The sequence below is a fragment of the Hyperolius riggenbachi genome, chromosome 6, assembly GCF_040937935.1.
Source record: "Hyperolius riggenbachi isolate aHypRig1 chromosome 6, aHypRig1.pri, whole genome shotgun sequence".
Classification (NCBI taxonomy): domain Eukaryota; kingdom Metazoa; phylum Chordata; class Amphibia; order Anura; family Hyperoliidae; genus Hyperolius; species Hyperolius riggenbachi.
In genome coordinates, this window is record NC_090651.1 from 92,861,338 (window position 1) to 92,882,593 (window position 21,256).

Below are 21,256 nucleotides of genomic sequence, written 5' to 3' on the forward strand. Positions count from 1 at the left end.
CTTATAACGATTTTTTGGCCCAGGAAAGTATAGTTGCCTGCTCTACAGATTCTGCTGGGGAAAGCTCTAGGGTGCAGGGGTGTAACTAGGGGGAGCAGCCTCTGTGACTGCAGGGTGGGGGGCAAGAGGTATTTGGAGGCCCCAACTACCAACCTTTGCTTTTTCTGATGCTCCAGATCAGGTGGTTTTGTGGCTACACATGTTATGGGTGTGAAGATCCTGATAGCTACACTTGTTTTATGAGCCTTGTAAGATGGGCCCCCAGGCTGTTAGGGTCACCAATGGGAGGCAACAGAAGGGTTGTGACCGTTAAGGGGCCCCATCAAAGTTTTGGTGGGGGGGAGGGGCATGATTTGTAGTTACACCTCCTGTCTGCAACTCCTCTTTTAACAGAGAATTCTACATCCAGAGCCCCAGCGGTTCTATTTGGCAGCCTGGATCTTGAATGTGGAGCAACAAAATACAGTTGCTTCTCTGATTAGATGATTTCATGGTGGTGAATTGTCAAAAGACTGTATCACTTCAAAAATTGTTGTGAAGTTTGGGGAGATTATTCATCCTGGAAACTTTAGAAGGGGATTAAAATTATAATCTCTCAATTATCCTGGATTTTGTGTGGGGTGGGGTGGGCTGGATTGGGCAGAATTGCACATAGTACTCTGAAAGTTGAGGTTGTAGCCTTATCCTTTTTCCTATAATACTAAAAACAGGCTTTTATTTATTTTTATTTTTTTTTGCAAAGCGGTTAATAGAACCAGGGGTCTCTTTACAAAATGAGTGTCACCCTGGATTCTCTCATTGCTCAATTTTTGTACATTTAGATTATGCATTGCTTAAATTCTTGATGTTAAAAATGGCCTTTTTGGTGGCTATAATCACAGCCTTTACTTAAAACTCCACTTTCAGTTGGACATAAACTAACTTGTAATTTATGATTAAAATTGGCTTTCTAGTTAAGTCTGTAACCATCTATGATTTGTGCAAAGAAAAAAAAAATCCCATTCTGCTTCTTTGGCAAATGTACAGTTCATCATAGAGGCCCAAAATTACAACGGAGTTTCATCTATATAAGACTTAAAGGATACCCAAACTGAAATGTGACATAATGATAGACATGTGTATGTACAGTGCCTAGCACACAAATAACTATGTTGTGTTCCTTTTTTTCCTTTCTCTGCCTGAAAGAGTTAAATATAAGCTATGCAAGGCTGATTCAGTCCTGACTCAGACAGGAAGTGACTACAGTGTGACCCTCACTGATAAGAAATTCCAACTATAAAACACTTTCCTAGCAGAAAATGGCTTCTGAGAGGAAGAAAGAGGTAAAAAAGAGGAATTTCTTATCAGTGAGGGTCACACTGTAGTCACTTCCTGTCTGAGTCAGGACTGAGTCAGCCACTTGCATACCTGATATTTAACTCTTTCAGGCAGAGAAATAAAAAAGGAACACAGCATAGTTATTTGTGTGCTAGGCACTGTACAAACATGTCTATCTCATTATGTCACATTTCAGTTCGGGCAGGGGCGAGCCTGGGGTGCCTGGCACCTGGGTGCAAGATTTTCTCTGGCGCCTATGGGAGTGGTTAAATTTACCGCGCCCAACCACATAACCACACCAGTGTCCTGCCTAATCACACCCACACCTTCCACCTCTTTCCGCATGCATGTGATACCCCATTCCTACCCCTCTTCCATGGGCTTGCTCCTGGCTGGCTTTGGCTTCCTGCGAGTCTGCTAGTCTCTGGACTGACTCAGGCTGAGAGGCTCTGCGAGTGCGACGCAGTCACACACTGCGTATTTATGGCTGCCTGCGGCCACCCTACTCTCGCTGTCGTAGGCTCCTCCCCCCGCCAAGCCCAAGCGTGAGGTGGGCTGCCTGTATCTTTCTCGTTGCGCCGCGCAGCCTGCCAGTGTTGCCAACCTTTCACGTTATTTTTTTACTGACAAATACCTAAAAATTTACTGACAAAATTTCCCCACTAAATGCACATAAGAGACAGCTTTTCCCCATGTAAATGCACATAACAAGAGACAGCTTTTCCCCATGTAAATGCACATAAGAGACCGCTTTTCACCAGCAAATGCACATAACAAGAGACCGCTTTTCACCAGCAAATGCACATAATAAGACAGCTTTTCACCAGCAAATGCACATAATAAGACAGCTTTTCACCAGCAAATGCACATAATAAGACAGCTTTTCACCAGCAAATGCACATAATGACAAACAGACAGTGTCCCCAAAATATATAGCCAGGGATATATGTCCCCAGGATAGGTAGCCAGGGGGTATGTGGGCCCAGGATAGGTAGCCAGGGGGTATGTGGGCCCAGGATAGGTAGCCAGGGGGTATGTGCGCCCAGGATAGGTAGCCAGGGGGTATGTGCGCCCAGGATAGGTAGCCAGGGGGTATGTGCACCCAGGATAGGTAGCCAGGGGGTATGTGCGCCCAGGATAGGTAGCCAAGGGGGGGTATGTGCGCCCAGGATAGGTAGCCAGGGAGTATGTGCGCCCAGGATAGGTAGCCAGGGGGTATCTGTGCCCAGGATAGGTAGTATCTGTGCCCAGGATAGCTAGTGAGTGACAGGAGCGCTCCCCGCCGCCAACGCTCCATCCTCCGCTCCCCCCTCACCTTTCAGCAGCTTCAGTCAGACCTCAATCAGCGGGCGACCCGACCAGGAAAAGGGCGCCGGACGCACCCGCTCTATATGCGGAAGTGATGTCACTTCCGCATATCAGTGTGGCGTGCTAGGTCCTAGCGCCCGCCGCCTGATCGAGGTCTGACGTGGCGGCGCCGGCGGCTAGAGGGAGGGAGCTTGAAGCTTCGGCCACAGGGGGAGAGCGGCGGCGGCGGCCACAGGGGGAGAGCGGGGCCGGGCGGCGCCTCTCAGCACCCGCCCAGGCTCGGCCCTGAGTTCGGGTATCCTTTAAGGCCTCCATTCACTAAGCTTTATCAAACACTTTACTGAATGTTTCATAATTTACTTCATGAGTAAAATCTAATTTTGAATTCACTAAGGTGATATATATTTATCGAATGTTTTATCGATAAAACGTTCAATAAATCTATGACCTCTTTGTGAATTCAAAATTAGATTTCACCCATGAGGTAAATTATCAAACGTAAAGTGTTTGATAAAGCTTAGTGAATTGAGGCCTTAGAGGAACTTAAAAAATTGCTAATGGAATGTACTATGGTTACTTTTGCTTTATAGCAGTGATAGTGTGAATATAGCAATAAGCCAATTGTTCCCTCTCTCCCCCCCCCCCCCCCCCCCCCCCACCAAAGTACAGGATGAATGAAATAACCCTGACCTCTGTAATCTGTTCCCTTCATGCCTGCACTTACATTACTGCTCACACCTTACATAGCACATTACAGGTGTATGTACGTCTGTCACACACGTCATTGACAGTGAAGGGAGTAAATGCCATTTTTGTATTTACCAGATCTCAGCCCTATCGAGCATCTATAGGATGTTGGCTGTTTTTGGCAACACAGGGAACCTTCACATTATTACGCAGGTGGTTTTAATGTTTGAGCCGTGAAGATCCTCTCAGCAGAGAACTGTGTGTCCCGTAACAGAATACAAATAGAAGCATTATTTCCTCATATCTTCCCCAGTAAGCTGTAGTGCGTACAGGGAGGACTCATGAAGGATGAGTCACAGCTAACCAGGAATAGCCCGCTGGATTTGGCAGAGCACAGGCACTGTAGGCACAGCCCATCATCCCAGGGAAAGTGACAGTCATACAGGGGCGTGCTTACAATCACAGCATACTTATGACAGACAAGGAAACTATGACACACCTGAAGTAAGGAGTGGAATGTGGTGCGATGTGACAAAGGGAGGAGAAAGGAAAAAGGCAATATAACAAGTGAAAGCAGCACATGGGTGAGCTGTATTCCTACAAGGGATGAAGAGGGAGGAGATTCTCCATCCAGAGGAAACCATACAGCACTGACCAGCCACACTCATCACTAGCTCTGCAGAGCTGCAAGAACCAAACACAGCCCAAGAACCTGGTTTAGAAATTGCCTAAGCCTGCAATGCACAGAGCTTCTATCCTGCTGCTTCTCATCAGCTCATCCTTAGTGCTTAGCACTGAGCAGGGGGACTCAGGACTGGCTGAGCAAAGTCAGGATGCAAAGGACAAGGACAGCGTGTGGTTTTCTGGTGCCCCCGAAGTGCAGGATCTGGCCCAGCTTTCCTGGGAGTATGTCCATGGGCTGCAGTGCTGGCTGTGGCCGGACAAGTGTGAAGAGAAGAGTGATCCTGCAGGTCAGTGCTGACTGTTTCTCCATTCACTAAATTGCTGATAGACTGGATAGTAACTGTAATGGGTTAGAACCCTTTATAGATTTTTAATCCTGTCCTGTAATGTCATCCTGTGAGTTGTTTTTTTTTTATCGTTTCTTTTACCAATGGGGACACTAGTAAATAAGTCTCACTAAGAAGTAACAAAGATCGCAACAAACAAAATATTTCGGTAAAGATGGGAATAGTTGGAATCCCAAACTAGTTTGTATTGCTGCTCCACCTCTCCTGACACCAGGACCTCTAACTTTCTTACACGCCGAAGCGAGAAAAACAAAACAAAAAAAAAACGTATATAATGACTTGTATGTGTAGTATGGATAGTTGATAAAACATTAGTAGCAAAGAAAAGTCTTATTTTTTCGTTTATATAGCTTTTTATTTATTTTTATTTTTGCAAACTATACTCTGTATTTTAAACTATTGAAAGTTCAAAGGGTCATTAGCTCTGCAGTAAAACCTTAAACAAAGAAGAAAAAGTAAGAGAGGTTGAGATCAATGCATCAGAAAAGAGCATTGCTTTCTGACTAAATTAGTCGGAGAGCTCAGATAAGCTCTTTTTCAAGGATAACGTCTGAAGTTTAACTCTTCCTGTACTGGAAACAATATGAGACTGATCTCTGTGCTACTAATGTTCTATATTTTAGCTGTACTACGCATACAAATCATTGTATCATACGTTTATTTTCATTTCAGATTCTCTTTCATACTTAATGCATTCCGTTGTGGTGCATTTGTTATATGATTGCAACGCAATTGTCCAAAAAAGTCGCACCACATGTTACCGCTGCAGTGCCACCATACAGTGAAGTGTACTCTAATGACGGTATGCCTCACTTCCAGGTTAACCGGGCACAAGGCATAGATGCACTGCACTGCATCCAATGGGACAGTCCCATAGGGCTATCACGGCTTCTTCAACAGGATGTGATGTTTTGTGTGCCGCGTGGTAACAGGAAGTGTGAAAGGGCCCTTAAGCAAGAAAGTTTCACCAAATGCCGACAGAAAGCGAGAGGAATTCTCTCTAGTGAAACAGCAATAAGAGCTCCCAAACGTTTCAAAGCCCTTTCCACACCATTCCAAAGTAGTGCTGATCAGTGATAAACTAATTTTTCTGAGATGTTGCAAATGAGCCAATCAAAATCTGTTTGCACTTGATAAGCTAATTTTCAAGCTGCATGTAATGAGCAGTGAGTGTGGCATACTTGCATCCCATTGATTGTCTCTTTTCAAACGTTCTGCATGGTCTCTGCTGAGGCTCTGTCTGTCCCGTGTGCCTTGTCACTTTTGTACTGGTGTACTGTGTGTACTCATGTGATCTCTTGCCTTACAGATTGGAACTGGAACAGTTTGGGATGGGATTCTTTGAACGTTCTGACTGATCTGTACACTAGAGTGACTGATCTCACCGATCCCACACAGAGAGCTGTTACAAACAATATCACAGGTGAGAAAAGTAAGGCTGGGTACAGACTGGGGATTACTGTTGCCCGACAGTGATCGGGACACAGCTAAGGTTGTACAGACGCATCGATAGCCTGCAGGCTAGCAACGTGTTCTGTCGCCATGTGGGAGCTAAGGCCTGGTACGTGTGATGCAATTTTTACTTCAGATCCTCATTTTGATCGAGTAAATAATTGGACCAAGCAAAAAACTATACAGCTTATTGATTGCCAGCAACCGATCTCAAACTAAGAACCAATCTCATTCTCGATCAGAAGAAGATCCAATAAGCTGGAAAATATCAATCAAAGTTCCAGCCATTGTTCTGCATGTATGTCCACTTTTGGTACCAGTTTTTCCTCTCAAGTTATTTTTGATTGATATCCAATAAGAAATATGATTAAAATTTGAAGAGATTGCATACGCTAGCATTCTTCTGTATCTGATCCAGTTCAGATCTGAATATCAATTGGATCCCATGTTTGAGTATGAGCTGAAGTGTTGCATGATGTGTAGCAGGCCTTGTACAACCACCAGACAAGCCATACAGTTAAACTGTTGTCATAGTGTTGGCTTCAGCCATTGATCATTCTTTACCAGCAAAAAATTCAGACGTAGGCCTCATTTCCTCTATAGGCTTGTGTTTTGAGTGTAAAAATGAACATGCAAATTTTTGCTATGTGAAAAGGTATGAATTTGCATGCTGTAGAGATGAAGCCTTTATAAACCATTTCCCCCTGACATGCAGAGAAATCGACCCTTTCCTGCAAGACCTCCTGAATGTTTGGTTTCATTTTTCTTCCCACAATACATGAATCTTCATATTATTTAGAAGAATCTCCTCTGTTCTGGACTCTCTTCCTCCCAGTCATTTCCTGAGCCGAGCTGCTCTGCTTCTGGCCCAAGTCCACATTCTCCATGTGTGCACAGAGGAGTCTCTACAGCTGCATTTCACCAGCAGTGATTCCAGGCAGATGGACAGACCTCTTTATATGCATGACAAATTCAATAATACACATTGATCAGGTACAACATTAAAACTATTGAGATACCACAGGGGCACCTCTAGTGGCCTTGTGGAGTCCATGTCTAGAAAGGTCAGAGCTGTTTTGGAGGTAAAAGGGTCCTAGTCATTTCTGCTATGGTTAACAGATACTCTGATTTTCAAAATGGACATCTATAGGCAGCTTGCCTTTAGAGAAATATGGAAGCTGCCGTTACTAACTTCCTTTACAAAGGAAATACTTTTCTGACTATTGTGCTCTGACTATTGTGCTGTTCCTCAGCCTGCATGAAGAATAGGTGTTCTGGCCACATGCATGTTCCAGGATAGTGGTTCTTACACTACTGAAACCAAACAATCCACAAGGCAGCCAGACCACTAGTAATATTCAAGAGAGTATAAAGATGGCCGTCTCTGTACTCTTCTCACTTTAAAGGTTCCTCTAATGATCTCTGTTGAAAGTTCCCATTAATGGCCATAATAAATACCCATTACTGATGTAAGCTTCTATCCTCCCTTGCCAGGTTTGCACTGGGATCTGGAGCGGCGGGTACATGGGCAGCACCAGGCAGTGAAGCAGATATTGTCATCCCTGGAGCGGTTCCTTCAGGAAGATGGGAATACCCACCAGCCACTGGTGCTGTCCTTCCATGGCTGGACAGGAACCGGCAAGAACCTTGTTGCTCGTATTATGGCTGAGAACCTTTATCACTTGGGACTGCGGAACCGCTGTACTAAAGTCTTCATCCCGCAGCTGCACTTCCCCCACCAGTCCCATGTGGAGTCCTATAAGGTAATTTCTATATCTTATAATCTGACTGATCTTATACAGCACTACTGTACAAAATGTCATTGCTCTTTTGTTTCTTTCATAATGTAAAGTAAATTAAACTGCCAACAGGGATATTTTCCATGTAAAAGCAGTGGGTGGGCAAAGCTTTAAGTTCTGTTGAGGCAATTTTCTTTTATGCATTCAACAGAACCATTTAAAATAATTGCGTATAAAAGTTTTGAAAAAACAATTCAAATTATACAGTATTAGAAAATTCCTGCTGCAACAATTTCCTCTTCTACTGTGACCTGCAGCTACCAGTTCACTCCCAGTCTGTCCGAAAAACACTCCCCCTTCAGTGACATGGGCGGGAGTTAGAATAATTGCTCAGTCAGCTCAAGCCGGGCCTCTCTAGTGACTCTTAGCTGTCATTCTCTAGTAGGAAGACATGGCTTCACAATGACTGCAGGTGGGCAGTGAGGGCCCATTCACACTAGAGCGGTTTGCCGGCGATTTTGGCAAAACGCTCAAACGCTATCGCTTTTTAAAGCGCTAGTGCTAGAAAACCCTATGGGCTCGTTCTTACTTGGGCGATTTACGTCAGTCGCCAGCGATAAACGCCAAGCGCGTAGCCTGCACCATTTTCAGGCGATTTCCCGGCTAACGCGTTTCAGTACTATAGAGGCGCTAAACGCGATCGCAGAAAAATTGCCGCAGTGTCCATTGATTTTTTTTCTGCGTGTAATCGCGGAAAAATCACTCCCGCAAAACGCTGGCGGTATTCGCCGGCGTTTTGCGCTTTTAAGTGTGAATGGGGCCTAAGAGTTTACTTAGGAGTAGCAATAGTACCGGTACTTTATTTTATTTTTTTTGAAACTACCAGTATATGCATGATTAATTTAAAATAGTGTTCTATAAAATACACATACAAATTGTAGCTAAAGTTAGGCTTTCAGGTATATGTAAACCTATAAATTACACATACAGTACATCAGCAGTGCTGTGTCTGCAGCCTGTTCATCTGAGATTTTGTCCTGCCTCTTCCTGCAAATCCTCCTGCTGCTGCCTATGTCTGTAGTATTACTCTGGTCTGATGACTAGTGTCTGTAATCTATTATCTTTCTGCCTGTGCCCAGGACACTGAGCAGACCTGATGTGTAGATGACAGATCCTAGCAGAATGTAATGCCTGGTGCACACAATGAGACTTTCTGCCAGATTGATTATTTTCAACATGTCCAATCTGATTTCTGATGGATTTGCCATAGAAAACAATGGGAAATCTATCGGAAATCAGATCGGACATGTTGTAAATTATCGGTCTGGCAGTAAATCTGCCAGAAAATCTCATTGTGTGTTCCAGGCGTAAGAAACCAGTGTGAGTGAATTAGGTGCTAAAAAATACTAGTATTAGTAAATAATGGTTGAATACAGTAAATACGTATATTAAAAAAAGTGATAAATCTGGATTATTAGAGGGAGCTGACTGTTTTGAGCAATGCAGTTCTTAAAGAAAGGTCCATTTGTCTGCCCCGAGCCGAGGGAAGCACAGCTGATGAGAGCTGTTAGTTCAGGTTTAGCAGCATCCAAGATGTAAATGGAAATACTTATTCCTCAGTATTTATGATGATGGCTGGGAATGTGTAAACTGTGCGCTGATTAATGTGATGTAATGAGCAGTAGAGTGTTCAGTAAATCCCTCTGCATTATGTCATGTGTCACTGATTCATTCTCAGGTTCAGCTGGGGAAGCAGATGAGAGAAATCTCCTCACGCTGTGCACAGCCCCTCTTTGTGTTTGATGAGGCAGACAAGCTACCAGCAGCCCTCCTGGAACCGCTGCTGCCCCTTCTCAGGCCTGCTGAAGACCATCCCGCCCGCAGCATCTTCATATTCCTGAGGTAAGCTCTCTCATCAGTACTGCATCATGAAGATGGCTCAAATTACAAAAACAAACAGAAAACAATTTTAAAGCCTCTTTTCTACAGACGGTAGAACTGCTAGTTTACTGGACAGCTCAGCATCCTGGCTGCTGGAAATAAGCGCCATCCGACTGCTATTACATGCAGCAAATGGCAGCGTTCGTTAACACTGGCGAAAAAAATCTCATCCCTTCTGGCCATGGCATTTGCAACTACATGGCGGGGGTGGGCAGGAGCAGCTGACAGGTAGTGAATTCACCACCTTCAGCTGCTCCTGGAAAACAGGCCTGACCTGTGTGGCTAGGTAGATAGACTCCTACTATACTGACCAACCAAGGCATTTAAACTTACTTCCTTCTATTGTGTAGGTCCCCTTGTGCCTCCAAAACAGTACATACAATTTGAATGTATGGAGCATCTCATTGTTCATCACTTCTAGAGTCCAGACAGGAAGTGAGTGAAATTCCATAGATTAAAATACCAAAGATGATCTATTCCCATACCATTCATTTAAAAAGAATTGCCGGCTGCCAGGAGTGGTTGCTGGTGCAGAATCCCATTAGCAGTACTGTACAATCAAAAAAAATTGAAAGAGGATCAACAGGGATATGTGAGGGAGCAGGCTGGTGGTGTACTTTGTTTTCTGGTTGAACTAGATGGACGTATGTCTTTTTTCAACCCAAATAACTATATGTAACTATGACTGCACACCGACTTATACAGGAGCTATGCAAATATTTTGTTTGAATACACACGTTAGGACATTTCATCGTCTTAGCCGGCAATCTTTTCGGGGCCACCAAGGTCCCCTTTGTCAAGGCATAGGCAGAAAAAAAAGCACGTACCAACAAGTTTTTGTCTGTCTATACTTTGACAAATGGGACCTTGGTGGTCCCCAAAACGATTGTCAGCTGAGACGGTCAGATGTCCTAACGTGTGTACTGGAACAAAAGATTTGCATCGTTCCTGAATAAGTCTGACCCCACTTTCGATTGTTTCTATCCCCTATTCAAAACAAAAGTGTGTGCTTTAAATTCTCACAAGCTTCAAAATGTATTTTATGCAATCCCTCCCTATTAATGTCTTCTAACAATGTAATTGCTATTTCTCATTCTAGTGCTACCGGCAGCAGTGCCATCAATGAGGTGACACTTAATTTCTGGCGTGCTGGTCGCCATCGTGAGGAGATTACTCTGGATGATATGGATCGCCCATTGAAGACTGCAATAAGGAGGAGTGAAGGTGCGTGCAAGTTCTGTTTAGCTTATGTAGGATAAAATACATATTTATACACAGGGGTACTGTGATTTTCATAGCCTATCAAATAAATTGTTATTTTAACTATTTAAAAACTTAAAGCAATAGCACAGGCACACTTATTATTGTATTTAAAATTGTAAATCAAATGCATTGTTTTTCAATACAAAAATCTTTAGTTTGTATGTTTTCCCTTAGCTGGCTTCTCATCTGACCCCATCAGTGTCAGTAATTACTGTCATGGTGCGGGTATAGCTGCAATCCCTAATACAGCCAGTTACCCCACCCTAGTGACTGATCTTCCATGGATTGGCCGACAGTCACTAATGAGGCGAGTATAGCTGCAGTCCCTGATGCAGCCAGTTACACCGACCGTAGTGACTGACCTTCCATGGACTGGCTGACAGTTACTAATGAGGCATGGCTTATTCATAAGCAGTACACTCAAATTGTGTAAAGGCTTCTCATATATAGAAATGTGTCAGGTTAAGCCTGAGACTCGCTACAAATTGTTAAAGTGGACCTGAACTCTCGCACAAGACAGAAGGAAAACGTAGAGAAATGCACCCTGTGTGTATTTAGAGAGTTTAGCCGGTTTAATTCCCCCTCATTTGTGTCTAATCACAAATTGTAATCTGATCACTGTCACATGACTGCCTATGGCAGATAAGCCCATTTGATTGACTTTTGACATTTGACTGGATGTTAACAATATGTCTGCTTCCATGAATCAGGAAGTAGAAACAGTGTAGATTTATTTTAGGATTTGTATCAGCTGTAACAAAGAAATGTTTTTGTTTAAAGGTTATTATGCTGTTGTGTATCTTTTAGTGCAGAGAAGACATTCTGAGGTCAGGTCTGCTTTAATCCCAAATGCTAACGATTTTACACCTCAATTTCTGAGGGAATATGACTTTGCATTCCTTCTAATGAAATAGCTCTGAAAATGCTTCATTTTTTTTAACCAAGTGGGATCTGCCTCAGAGTTCCGCTGTTGCTGCGCTTGTAGTTTGCCCCAGGCCTTAGTGATATTTGTTGTTTGGCCAAGATCAAGAGGTTTTTGTTAAAACATCAACTTTTACTTTTGTAATTTTAATGTACTATTTCCAAGGGTTATATGTGGCTGGAGCTGTGGTATAGCTTGCTTCTTGTACTTGGTGGATTCAGCTGCTGGGCAGATCAGTTACACCCAAAGTAGGAATAACATTTCCCCCTATTACAATAAACAAACAAGTCTACATAAGGAGGTGGGAATTTTGTAGTTGCTTTCATCAGCCCATCGTAGGGACCCTCTTTACCTATCCAGCTCAGGAATAGCTTGAGTAAGGTCTGTGCATGCCCAGTAGAAGAAAGTCGCTTGTGAACCTTTTTTTAACGTCGCCGGGAACTTGTGCAGGAGCAGGATAAGCCATATCGGCTGTATCCTGCACCCAAGTCTCCCGGTAGCGATTCCTCTCGTACACAGCATCGGCTACTGCCGGCAGCTGAATTACCTTCCCCCCCAATTTGAGGTCCGGGCTATTGCCAGCACCAAAATTAGTCACTGAGGGCTGCTATAGCCGTAATTCACCGTTATGGCCTATGGTAGGGCCAAATGAGCTGCTTTGTGTGCTGATACACAGCCAGGAGGGTGGCTGCATGGAGCGCATTTGACTTGTGCTGGGTTGAATAGGTAAAGAGGGTTCCTACAATGGATCAGTGGGCTGAAGGAGGGTCCAGGAAGTCTCTGGATCATAAAGAGGCTTTCCATTACTGAGGTGATACTGCTCAGTTGCAGCTAGCTGCACTAGTCAGAAGGTTTTTGAGCCTAAAGGCTTTGTTTTCTAAAGGTAATACAGTACTTATAATTTACCCTAAGCAACATGTGGTGTCTCAGAATTTGTCTTGTGCAATGTTGGGTTTAGTTGGCTTTAACATAAATTTAAAAACATTGGAAAGTGATTGACTCGAGTGTGTTTTCCTTTACAGATTACTTCCTGCCGTGGCACCTGCTACAAGAGGGTCTTGTTAGTGACTTTGTACCTTTCCTGCCTCTGGAACGTGCTCATGTCAGACTGTGTGTGCGAGATGTCTTCACTGCTCGGGGTTTATCATATACAGAAAGCTCTGTAGAGAGTCTCCTGCAGGAACTTGTGTTTGTGCCAAAGGACGAGAGGATCTTCTCTGCACAAGGGTGTAAAAAGGTGGCACAAAGAATCCACTTTTCAAAGGCTAGAGTATAATGAACGTAGACTTCTCCACACAAGCCTCAACCATGAAGGCAGAACAGGGAAGAGGATGCCTGTTACAGTACACAGGAACCAGCACAGGACCACTGCAGGCGGCTGGCACCTTACCTCAGCTTGCTGCTGCAGCCTGTCTGTATGACTGCCTGTGCAGAGCACAGGAATGTGTTTTATGCCTTTAATATTAGTTGTAAAGCAGCTGTTCAAAGGGCTAATTCTGCTAAGTCATCTGAGGCCCTGTTTACAGTGGTGTGGCATAATGGCCACCCTATAGCGTGGCTTGCCACACTGCAATGCACAACCAATACAACGTTCACACTGTGGCAGGTGTGTTGCGGTACAACAAAGTGTGGCATGCAGGAGGAATATCTTTACCTTCTATTCTCCAACAGGAAGCCTGGAGTTAGGCTGCACTGCAGATCTATTAGTATAAAGCACTGTATGCCATCAGGGACTTAAACGACCATACAAGCCAAGAACAAGACATCCAGGTCAAAATCCAGATTTTATTTTATAGAAATTGGATGTTCAACTCCATAAGCTTTATGTATTTATTTTTAAACGACAGCCATGGTGACTGCTGTATTCTTTAAACTTTCACCAGTAAACTCAATAGCTGCTGAGTTTGTTTGTTTTCATGTTGTATGCAAACATGTACTAATGACATCTTATTATCTGTATAATAACGGTTAAATCAAAAACTCAGCTAAAAACTGTGCACTGAGAAGCATTAAACATTCAAACGATGCCTTCATTTTTATAATGCCCATATCAGTCACCTAGTGATGGTCATGTGTAGAAGTTACGGAGAAGCATGTGATCAGTTTGGTCAGGTGATAGATATGCAAGTCTCTGATTTGCTAGTCATGATCATGTGCTGAAGCAGGATGAGATCACAGCAAATCAGATTAAACAAATCCCTTGCTCCTTCATGAGTTCTCCTAGACCTGACCACTACAGTCAATATGTGGGTCCTGGTTTGGGTGATAAGCTAGCAAGTCATGAGAGAGACTGCCTGTCCATCATGGATGGTCAACAATGGGCTAATTGTTTTGAGTTGATGCAAATTGTATGTTAATTTATGCAAACAGAGCCAGCTGCAAAATGGAGTAATTAAAATTATTAGCTACTGAATTTGACTGCTCAAATATCAAATACTGTAAATATAACATAAGATCTGCATCAACTTATTTATATCTCATTGACTATCTATCCATGCATGTGGATGGTGTATTGAAAATGAATGTTACATATATTATCAGCCTGTTACAATTACATACGTTATTTATTTTTACTACAATAAATATTTTATGATATATGGTCAATCTGTGTCAGTGAGTTTATACTATAGCGATATATATTATCTCCATGCTTTACAATGTACTCTAATCTGATGGTGCAAGGACATCCTACATCATAAATGCTGATTTGTACAGCAGTCAGCCACGGGTGATGCAAGACATGTCTGTGCTCTCCTGCAAAGACCGGTGTTTGCTGTCTGTACCCAAAGCCAACTCACACAGAGTTCAGGCAATGTACACCCACTGCTCATGTCAAAGGTGGGTTATATAGAACATTATACTATATGTTGTAATCCTATGGTTCCTCCTTCACCTGATAACCTCTATTTCCAGCACATGTGCAGCCTACTATGTGCTCCTTCAAATCTATATAGATTTGTTCTACTAACACACTTCTTATAGTTTTTATATTATTGCCTCTAAGGGAAGCAGAAACAAAGATCCTTGTGCAACACTTTCCTCACTGAAAAGGAATGGTGGAAGGTAGAGGCGAGTATACTTTAGCAATAATCTAACACCATTCAAGGGGCCATATGCAATTAACTTTTTCTCCTGAGTTTTCTTCTAGGACATAATTTTTCATCTTGTGTTGTCTAAAATTGAAAAAGTACGTGCAAAACGTATGTTAAAATTAGTTTGAGTATTTCTTGTTTACTGGTGATTTAATTTACAAATAAGTATCGTATCACCTAGGACTGTGATGGCTAGCTAACCTTGGCACTCCAGCTATGGTGGAACTACAAGTGCCATGAGGCATTGCAATACTCTCAAGCTCTAAACATAACTCGGGGAGGCAGAAGCATGATGGGATTTGTAGTTTTATCACAGCTGGAGTGCCAAGGTTAGTCATCACTGACCTAGGAGAAAACTCAGGTGAAGAATGTAGTTTCATACAGGCCAATAACTTTCAGAAGAAAAATCTGCTGCTGAAGCTTCTATGGCTCCAGTGCAGTAGAAAGCTTTGCAGCTGTCATTCACACAGCACTCCCATCACACTCAACAGGTGAAAAGTGACCTTTCCCAATCAATAATATAAAAAACACTAGCTGGTTCCTGGACAGGGCCATCCCTGCAAACAGTGTGCACAGTGACTGCCCTTCATGCCTTAGCCAGAGATCCGCCTGGCAGTGGCAGACACTCAGCGAAGGGACATTGTACTCCACTGACCCTGCCCACTCTGGGATGCTCCCTGTGTGGCACAGTCAGGTCTGATATAATATCCACTGTGCACAGATAAACTATATCGTTCAGATATCTCACCAGTCTAAAACCACGTCTGACACATGGAGAGCTTTAGGAGAGCTGAAAAAATATACTTTTTCAGTATACTCAATCTTTACAACTGAATAAGCTGACTATTCAATAATAACCTCATTTACTGTAACTAGGGCCAGGATCATGTGCAGGTAGAAGATGTATGCTATAAAAAAAAAAAAAGGTACTGTCACTTACATTCACTTGATCTGAGGAGAGGCTCCCTGGCAATGTATTTTCTTTTAGACCTTTTAAAAATGGGAATTTAAAAGATATAAACATGCAACCATTTAAAAATGCAAACCTTCATATTACAGTTTAACACATATAACCCAGCAAATGCCACTTTTTTCGGTTTCTGGTTTCTAAAAGCTATAGGCACTGCCATGTTTCCCTCCTCACCTTATACCTACAGTTGTGTTCAAAATTATTCAACCCTCACTGAATTGAGTGTTTTGGCCAGTTTGACATTGATTTTGATCATTTTAGTCATCTTGTTTACAATTAAATCTAAGAGGCACTTGTAAGTCAGAGACAAATATAACATAACATTTATAATGAAATAGCCACAAATGTCTTTTCTGTGCTCACATCATTATCAATTTTTTTTCAACCCCCAAGTGTAATTTATTTTTAGTACAACATCCTTTTCCAGTTATAACAGCTTTTAACCTCTTGCCGACCGCGTCACGCCGATGGGCGTGGCCGCGGCGGCAGCCCCAGAACTGCCTAACGCCAATTGGCGTTAAGTCCTGTGGCTCTGTTTTGCAGGAGATCGCGCGCAGGATGCACGCGCATCTCCTGCTCGGTGGGCGGAGCTGAGCTCCGCCTTCAGGAGACTGTTAGATGGCGTAATCACCATCTAATTACCCGTACAGCACTGCGATCAGCAGCAGCACTGTACTGAGAACAGCCGTGTGACACGGCTGTCCCCTCCTGAGTAGAGATGTTGCGAACTGTTCGCTCGGCGAACGTCTCTGGGGCTTTTACTACATCCGGGTCGCTCTGACCCGGAGTAGTACGCCTGCGCTGCCCGGCGAAGCGCGTCCTAGATCGCGCTCCTGTTGCCGGGCACTCTCTGCGCATGTGCGTGACATCGTTCATGACGTCACGCACATGCGCAGAGAGTGCCCGGCAACAGGAGCGCGATCTAGGACGCGCTTCGCCGGGCAGCGCAGGTGTACTACTCCGGGTCAGAGCGACCCGGAAGTAGTAAAAGCCCCATGCATTCAGAGATGTTCGGGAACCGTTCGCTACATCTCTACTCCTGAGCCACAGAGGTGATCGGCTGTCATAGGCTGAAGCCTATGACAGCTGATCACAGGGATTGGCCAGCGGAGGGAGTGGGTATACAAGGTGGAAAAAAAAGATTTAAAAAACACATACAAATAAACAAACACGGGGGGCGATCAGACCCCACCAACAGAGAGCTCTGTTGGTGGGGAGAAAAGGGGGGAGGAATCACTTGTGTGCTGTGTCATGTGACCCTGCAGCTTGGCCTTAAAGCTGCAGTGGCCAATTTAATGAAAATGTGCCTGGTCTTTAGGGGGGTTCAACACTGCAGTCCTCAAGAGGTTAAACAAGAAGCATAGCTTGACACAAGTGTCTTGCAGCAATCTACAGGTATCTTAGCCCATTCTTCATGAGCAAAAGCCTCCAGTTTAGTCACATTCTTAGGCTTGCGGGCTGTAACTGCTTTCTTTAAGTCCCACCAGAGGTTCTCAATCGGATTTAAGTCTAGTGACTGCAATAACCACTCCAAAATGTTCCAGCCTTTAATCTGCAACCATGCTCTAGTGGACTTGGAGGTATGCTTGGGATCATTGTTCTGTTGAAAGGTCCAACGTCTCCCAAGCCTCAGGTTTGTGATGGACTGCATCACATTTTCAACCAATATCTCCTGGTACTGAAGAGAATTCATGGTACCTTGCACACACTGAAGCTTCCCTGTACCTGCAGAAGCAAAACAGCCCCATGCATGATTGACCCCCCCCCCCCCCCCCCCCCGCCATGCTTCATAGTAGGCAAGGTGTTCTTTTCTTCATAGGCCTTGTTCTTCCTCCTCCAAACATAGCGTTGATCCATGGGCCCAAACAGTTCTAATTTTGTTTTATCAGTCCACAGAACACTACCACAAAAGTTTTAGCATAGTGTTCTGCGGATTGATGAAACAAAATTAGAACTGTTTGGGCCCATGGATCAACACTGTTTGGAGGAAGAAGAACAAGGCCTATGAAGAAAAGAACACCTTGCCTACTGTGAAGCATGGCGAGGGGTCAATCATGCATGGGGCTGTTTTGCTTCTGCAGGTACAGGAAAGCTTCAGCGTGTGCAAGGTACCATGAATTCCCTTCAGAATTTTGGAGTGGTCATTGCAGTCACCAGACTTAAATCGGATTGAGAACCTCTGGTGGGACTTAAAGAAAGCAGTTGCAGCGTGCAAGCCTAAGAATGTGACTGAACTGGGGGCTTTTGCCCATGAATAATGGGCTAAGATACCTGTAGTTCGCTGCAAGACACTTGTGCCAAGCTATGCTTCAGGTTTTAAAGCTGTTCTAACTGGAAAGGATGTTGTACTAAGAATGAATGTCACTTGGGGGTTTAATAAAACTGATAATGATGTCAGCACAGAAAAGACATTTGTGGTTATTTCATTATAAATGTTATATTTGTTTGACTTACAAGTGACTCTTTGATTTAATTGTAAACATGACTGAAATTATCAAAATCAATGTAAAACTAGCCAAAACACTCAATTTCAGTGGGGGTTGAATAATTTTGAACACAACTGTACCTACCACCCTCCCTGCTGATGAAAGCTTGTGTTTGTGCTCTGCTTATGAGTGCAATCAAATAATTATATCAGTATTTATCTGGATGAAATTTCTGCAGTTGTGCAAGCTTCAGAAGTAGGGTAATAAACCCTCTGCTAAACTTTAAATTGTATGAGCCACATTGTTGGCATGCATTTTAATGTGCTATTGAGATTCCCTGGGTGCTAGAAATGAGTGAAGCTGCACTTTAGATTTTCTCTACAGTTGAAATAAAATCTAGGCAGGCTGTGTTGTGTATTTTGTAGAAAGATTAATGGACTGGAGAGGGATAGTGAAAGCTCCCTGGAGGCCTTGGCCTGTTGCTCACATCCGTACTACGTGTGTTTATCATTGAGCAACATTTATTTATAGCCAAGGTTGTAACCAGATTTCCTAATATTAAATAATGAAAAGATTTATTTTATGGAGCATTACAAGCAATCCTCCAGCCTCCACCAAATCTGTGAATACTTGTATTTTCCATGCAGAGTGCTGCATGCCAGTTTAGCAACATGGTTCTAGCAGTGCATGATGTGAGGGCATCTTAGGCTGCCTAGGTACAGCATATACCTTGCTTTATTAAATGTGTTGCCAGCAGAAATTGTCATTTTGTATTAATTACTTGAAAACCAAAAAGAAATGATCCATGTAAATCTAAAGCATTGTAATTTTAAATCACACTGCAATATTATGCTGCAGGCTTTCCAACCCACATGCACAAATCGCATTAGTGTGAGCCATCCCCATTGAATTACCTTGCAATGCAATTTTGCATGTGCACTGACCAGACTATTGTTAGCAGTCAGCATGAGCAGTTGAGACGTGCATCAGAGTAACATTTGCATTCCACACAAGGAAGTCCTTTGCTGCACCGCATATAAAGTGCTGACATGGGTGGGGGGAATGAACGCTGCAATGCTACTGCAGTAAACTACAGCCAAATGGCACTAGGTGGCCAGCTGATAAGAGACCTGGCAGGTACTTCAGCTGTACATGTGAAGGGGCCTCAAAGGGAACCTGAAGTGAGACATATGGACGCAAAGCGCTGTGAAAATGACACAGGAGATTTAGGCGCAGCCAGTGCCACCATAGGCCGTAATAGGAATTACAGCTATAGTGGCGCTCAGTTAATTATTTGGGTGCCGTCAAAAAAACTGAGCACAAATTACTACAAAAACGCTAATTCAGCCGCCACTAATCACTGGAAGCCGAATTACATCTTTTCCCACCATCCACCGCAACCCGGAGGGGGAATAGTAATTAACACCACCGGGACTTGTGCAGGAGCAGGGTTAGCAGTTTATCGGCTTTCCCCTGCACCCAAGTCTCCCAACAGCCGATTCATGGGTACGCTATGGAAGCTGCCATGTTTGTTTGCTTTTAAACAATATCAGTTGCCTGGCAGCCCTGCTTATCTATTTGGCTACAGTAATGTTTGGATAACACCACATCTTATTTCTCAGCATCAACATGGGTTTACTAAAGACAGGTCCTGTTTGACTAACATGCTCAGCTTTTATGAGGTAGTGAATGCTAATATGGATATTGGGAATGCTGTAGATGTGATATACTTAGACTTTGCTAAGGCATTCGACACTGTTCCCCACAAAAGTCTGGTGCAAAAGATGAGGATGCAAGGACTGGGGAAGAGTCTGTGTGCTTGGATAGGGAACTGGCTAATGGACAGAAAACAAAGAGTTGTGGTCAATGGATCATACTCAAAATGGGAGACTGTTAGCAGTGGGGTCCCACAGGGGTCTGTACTGGGTCCAGTGCTCTTCAATTTATTTATTAATGACCTAGTGGATACAGTAGTGAGCAATGTTGCTATTTTTGCAGATGATACAAAATTGTGCAGAATCATCAACTCTAAGGAAGATAGTGTTATATTGCAACAGGATCTGGATAGGATGGCTATATGGGCACATACATGGCAGATGAAATTCAATGTTGACAAATGTAAAGTCATGCATTTTGGTCGTACCAATGGTCTAACACCATACAAAATAAATGGGATACAGTTGGGGACATCAAACTTGGAGAAGGACTTAGGAGTACTCATCGACAACAAGTTAAATAATCGTACTCAATGCCAAGCCGCTGCAGCTAAAGCTAACAAAATTTTGGGATGCATTAAAAGGGAAATAAAAACTCAAGATGCTAGCATAATATTGCCCCTGTTTAACTCTCTAGTAAGGCCACATCTGGAATATGGAATTCAGTTCTGGGCACCACATTACAAAAAAGATATTGCAGTTTTAGAGCAGGTGCAGAGACGAGCAACAAAATTGATACGTGGGATGGAAGGTCTCACTTACCAAGAAAGGTTAGATAAACTGGGTTTATTTAGTCTAGAGAAAAGACGCCTTAGAGGAGATCTAATTAACATGTATAAATACATCAGAGGGCAATATAATAGCTTGGCGGATGAGCTTTTTGTCCCTAGGCCTTCTCAAAGGACTAGAGGACATGATCTGCGCATGGAGGAAAAACGTTTTAGCCATTTATTTAGGAAAGGGTTCTTTACAGTAAGAGTGATTAAGATGTGGAATGCATTGCCACAGGAAGTCGTTATGGCAAACTCTATACCTGCATTTAAAGGGGGCTTAGATGCTTTCCTTGCGTTGAATGACATCCATGGCTACAATTACTAGGTAATGCCAATGATGTTAATCCAGGGATTTTATCTGATTGCCATCTGGAGTCGGGAAGGAATTTTTACCTCGTAAGGGTTTTTTCGCCTTCCTCTGGATCAACAGGGATATGTGAGGGAGCAGGCTGGAGTTGTACTTTGTACTGGTTGAACTCGATGGACGTATGTCTTTTTTCAACCAAAGTAACTATGTAACTATGTAACAATTAACCACTTGAGAACCGTAGGCTTTAACCCCCCTTAAGGGCCAGACCCTTTTTTTTCCATTCAGACCACTGCAGCTTTCACGGTTTATT

The 21,256-nt window shown here is 43.3% G+C and overlaps 1 protein-coding gene across 1 annotated transcript; it reads left to right on the forward strand.

Moving 5' to 3' along the window:
- The first annotated feature begins 3,671 nt into the window (after positions 1–3,671).
- On the forward strand, positions 3,672–14,208 carry TOR3A (torsin family 3 member A). The gene is made up of 6 exons (XM_068239662.1): positions 3,672–4,283; positions 5,653–5,766; positions 7,290–7,558; positions 9,273–9,436; positions 10,575–10,699; positions 12,683–14,208. The coding sequence occupies exons 1-6, from the start codon at positions 4,052–4,054 to the stop codon at positions 12,934–12,936; spliced, it is 1,158 nt and encodes a 385-aa protein (XP_068095763.1). The 5' UTR covers positions 3,672–4,051; the 3' UTR covers positions 12,937–14,208.
- The last annotated feature ends 7,048 nt before the right edge of the window (positions 14,209–21,256 follow it).

What these genes read in the sequence shown, in the direction of transcription:
- TOR3A (XM_068239662.1), top strand. Translation starts at nt 4,052, where the DNA reads ATGCACAGAGCTTCTATCCTGCTGCTTCTCATCAGCTCATCCTTAGTG. An exon ending in TGTTACAAACAATATCACAG is followed by an intron (nt 5,767 to 7,289) that starts GTGAGAAAAGTA and finishes CTCCCTTGCCAG; the next exon opens with GTTTGCACTGGGATCTGGAG. An exon ending in CCCATGTGGAGTCCTATAAG is followed by an intron (nt 7,559 to 9,272) that starts GTAATTTCTATA and finishes ATTCATTCTCAG; the next exon opens with GTTCAGCTGGGGAAGCAGAT.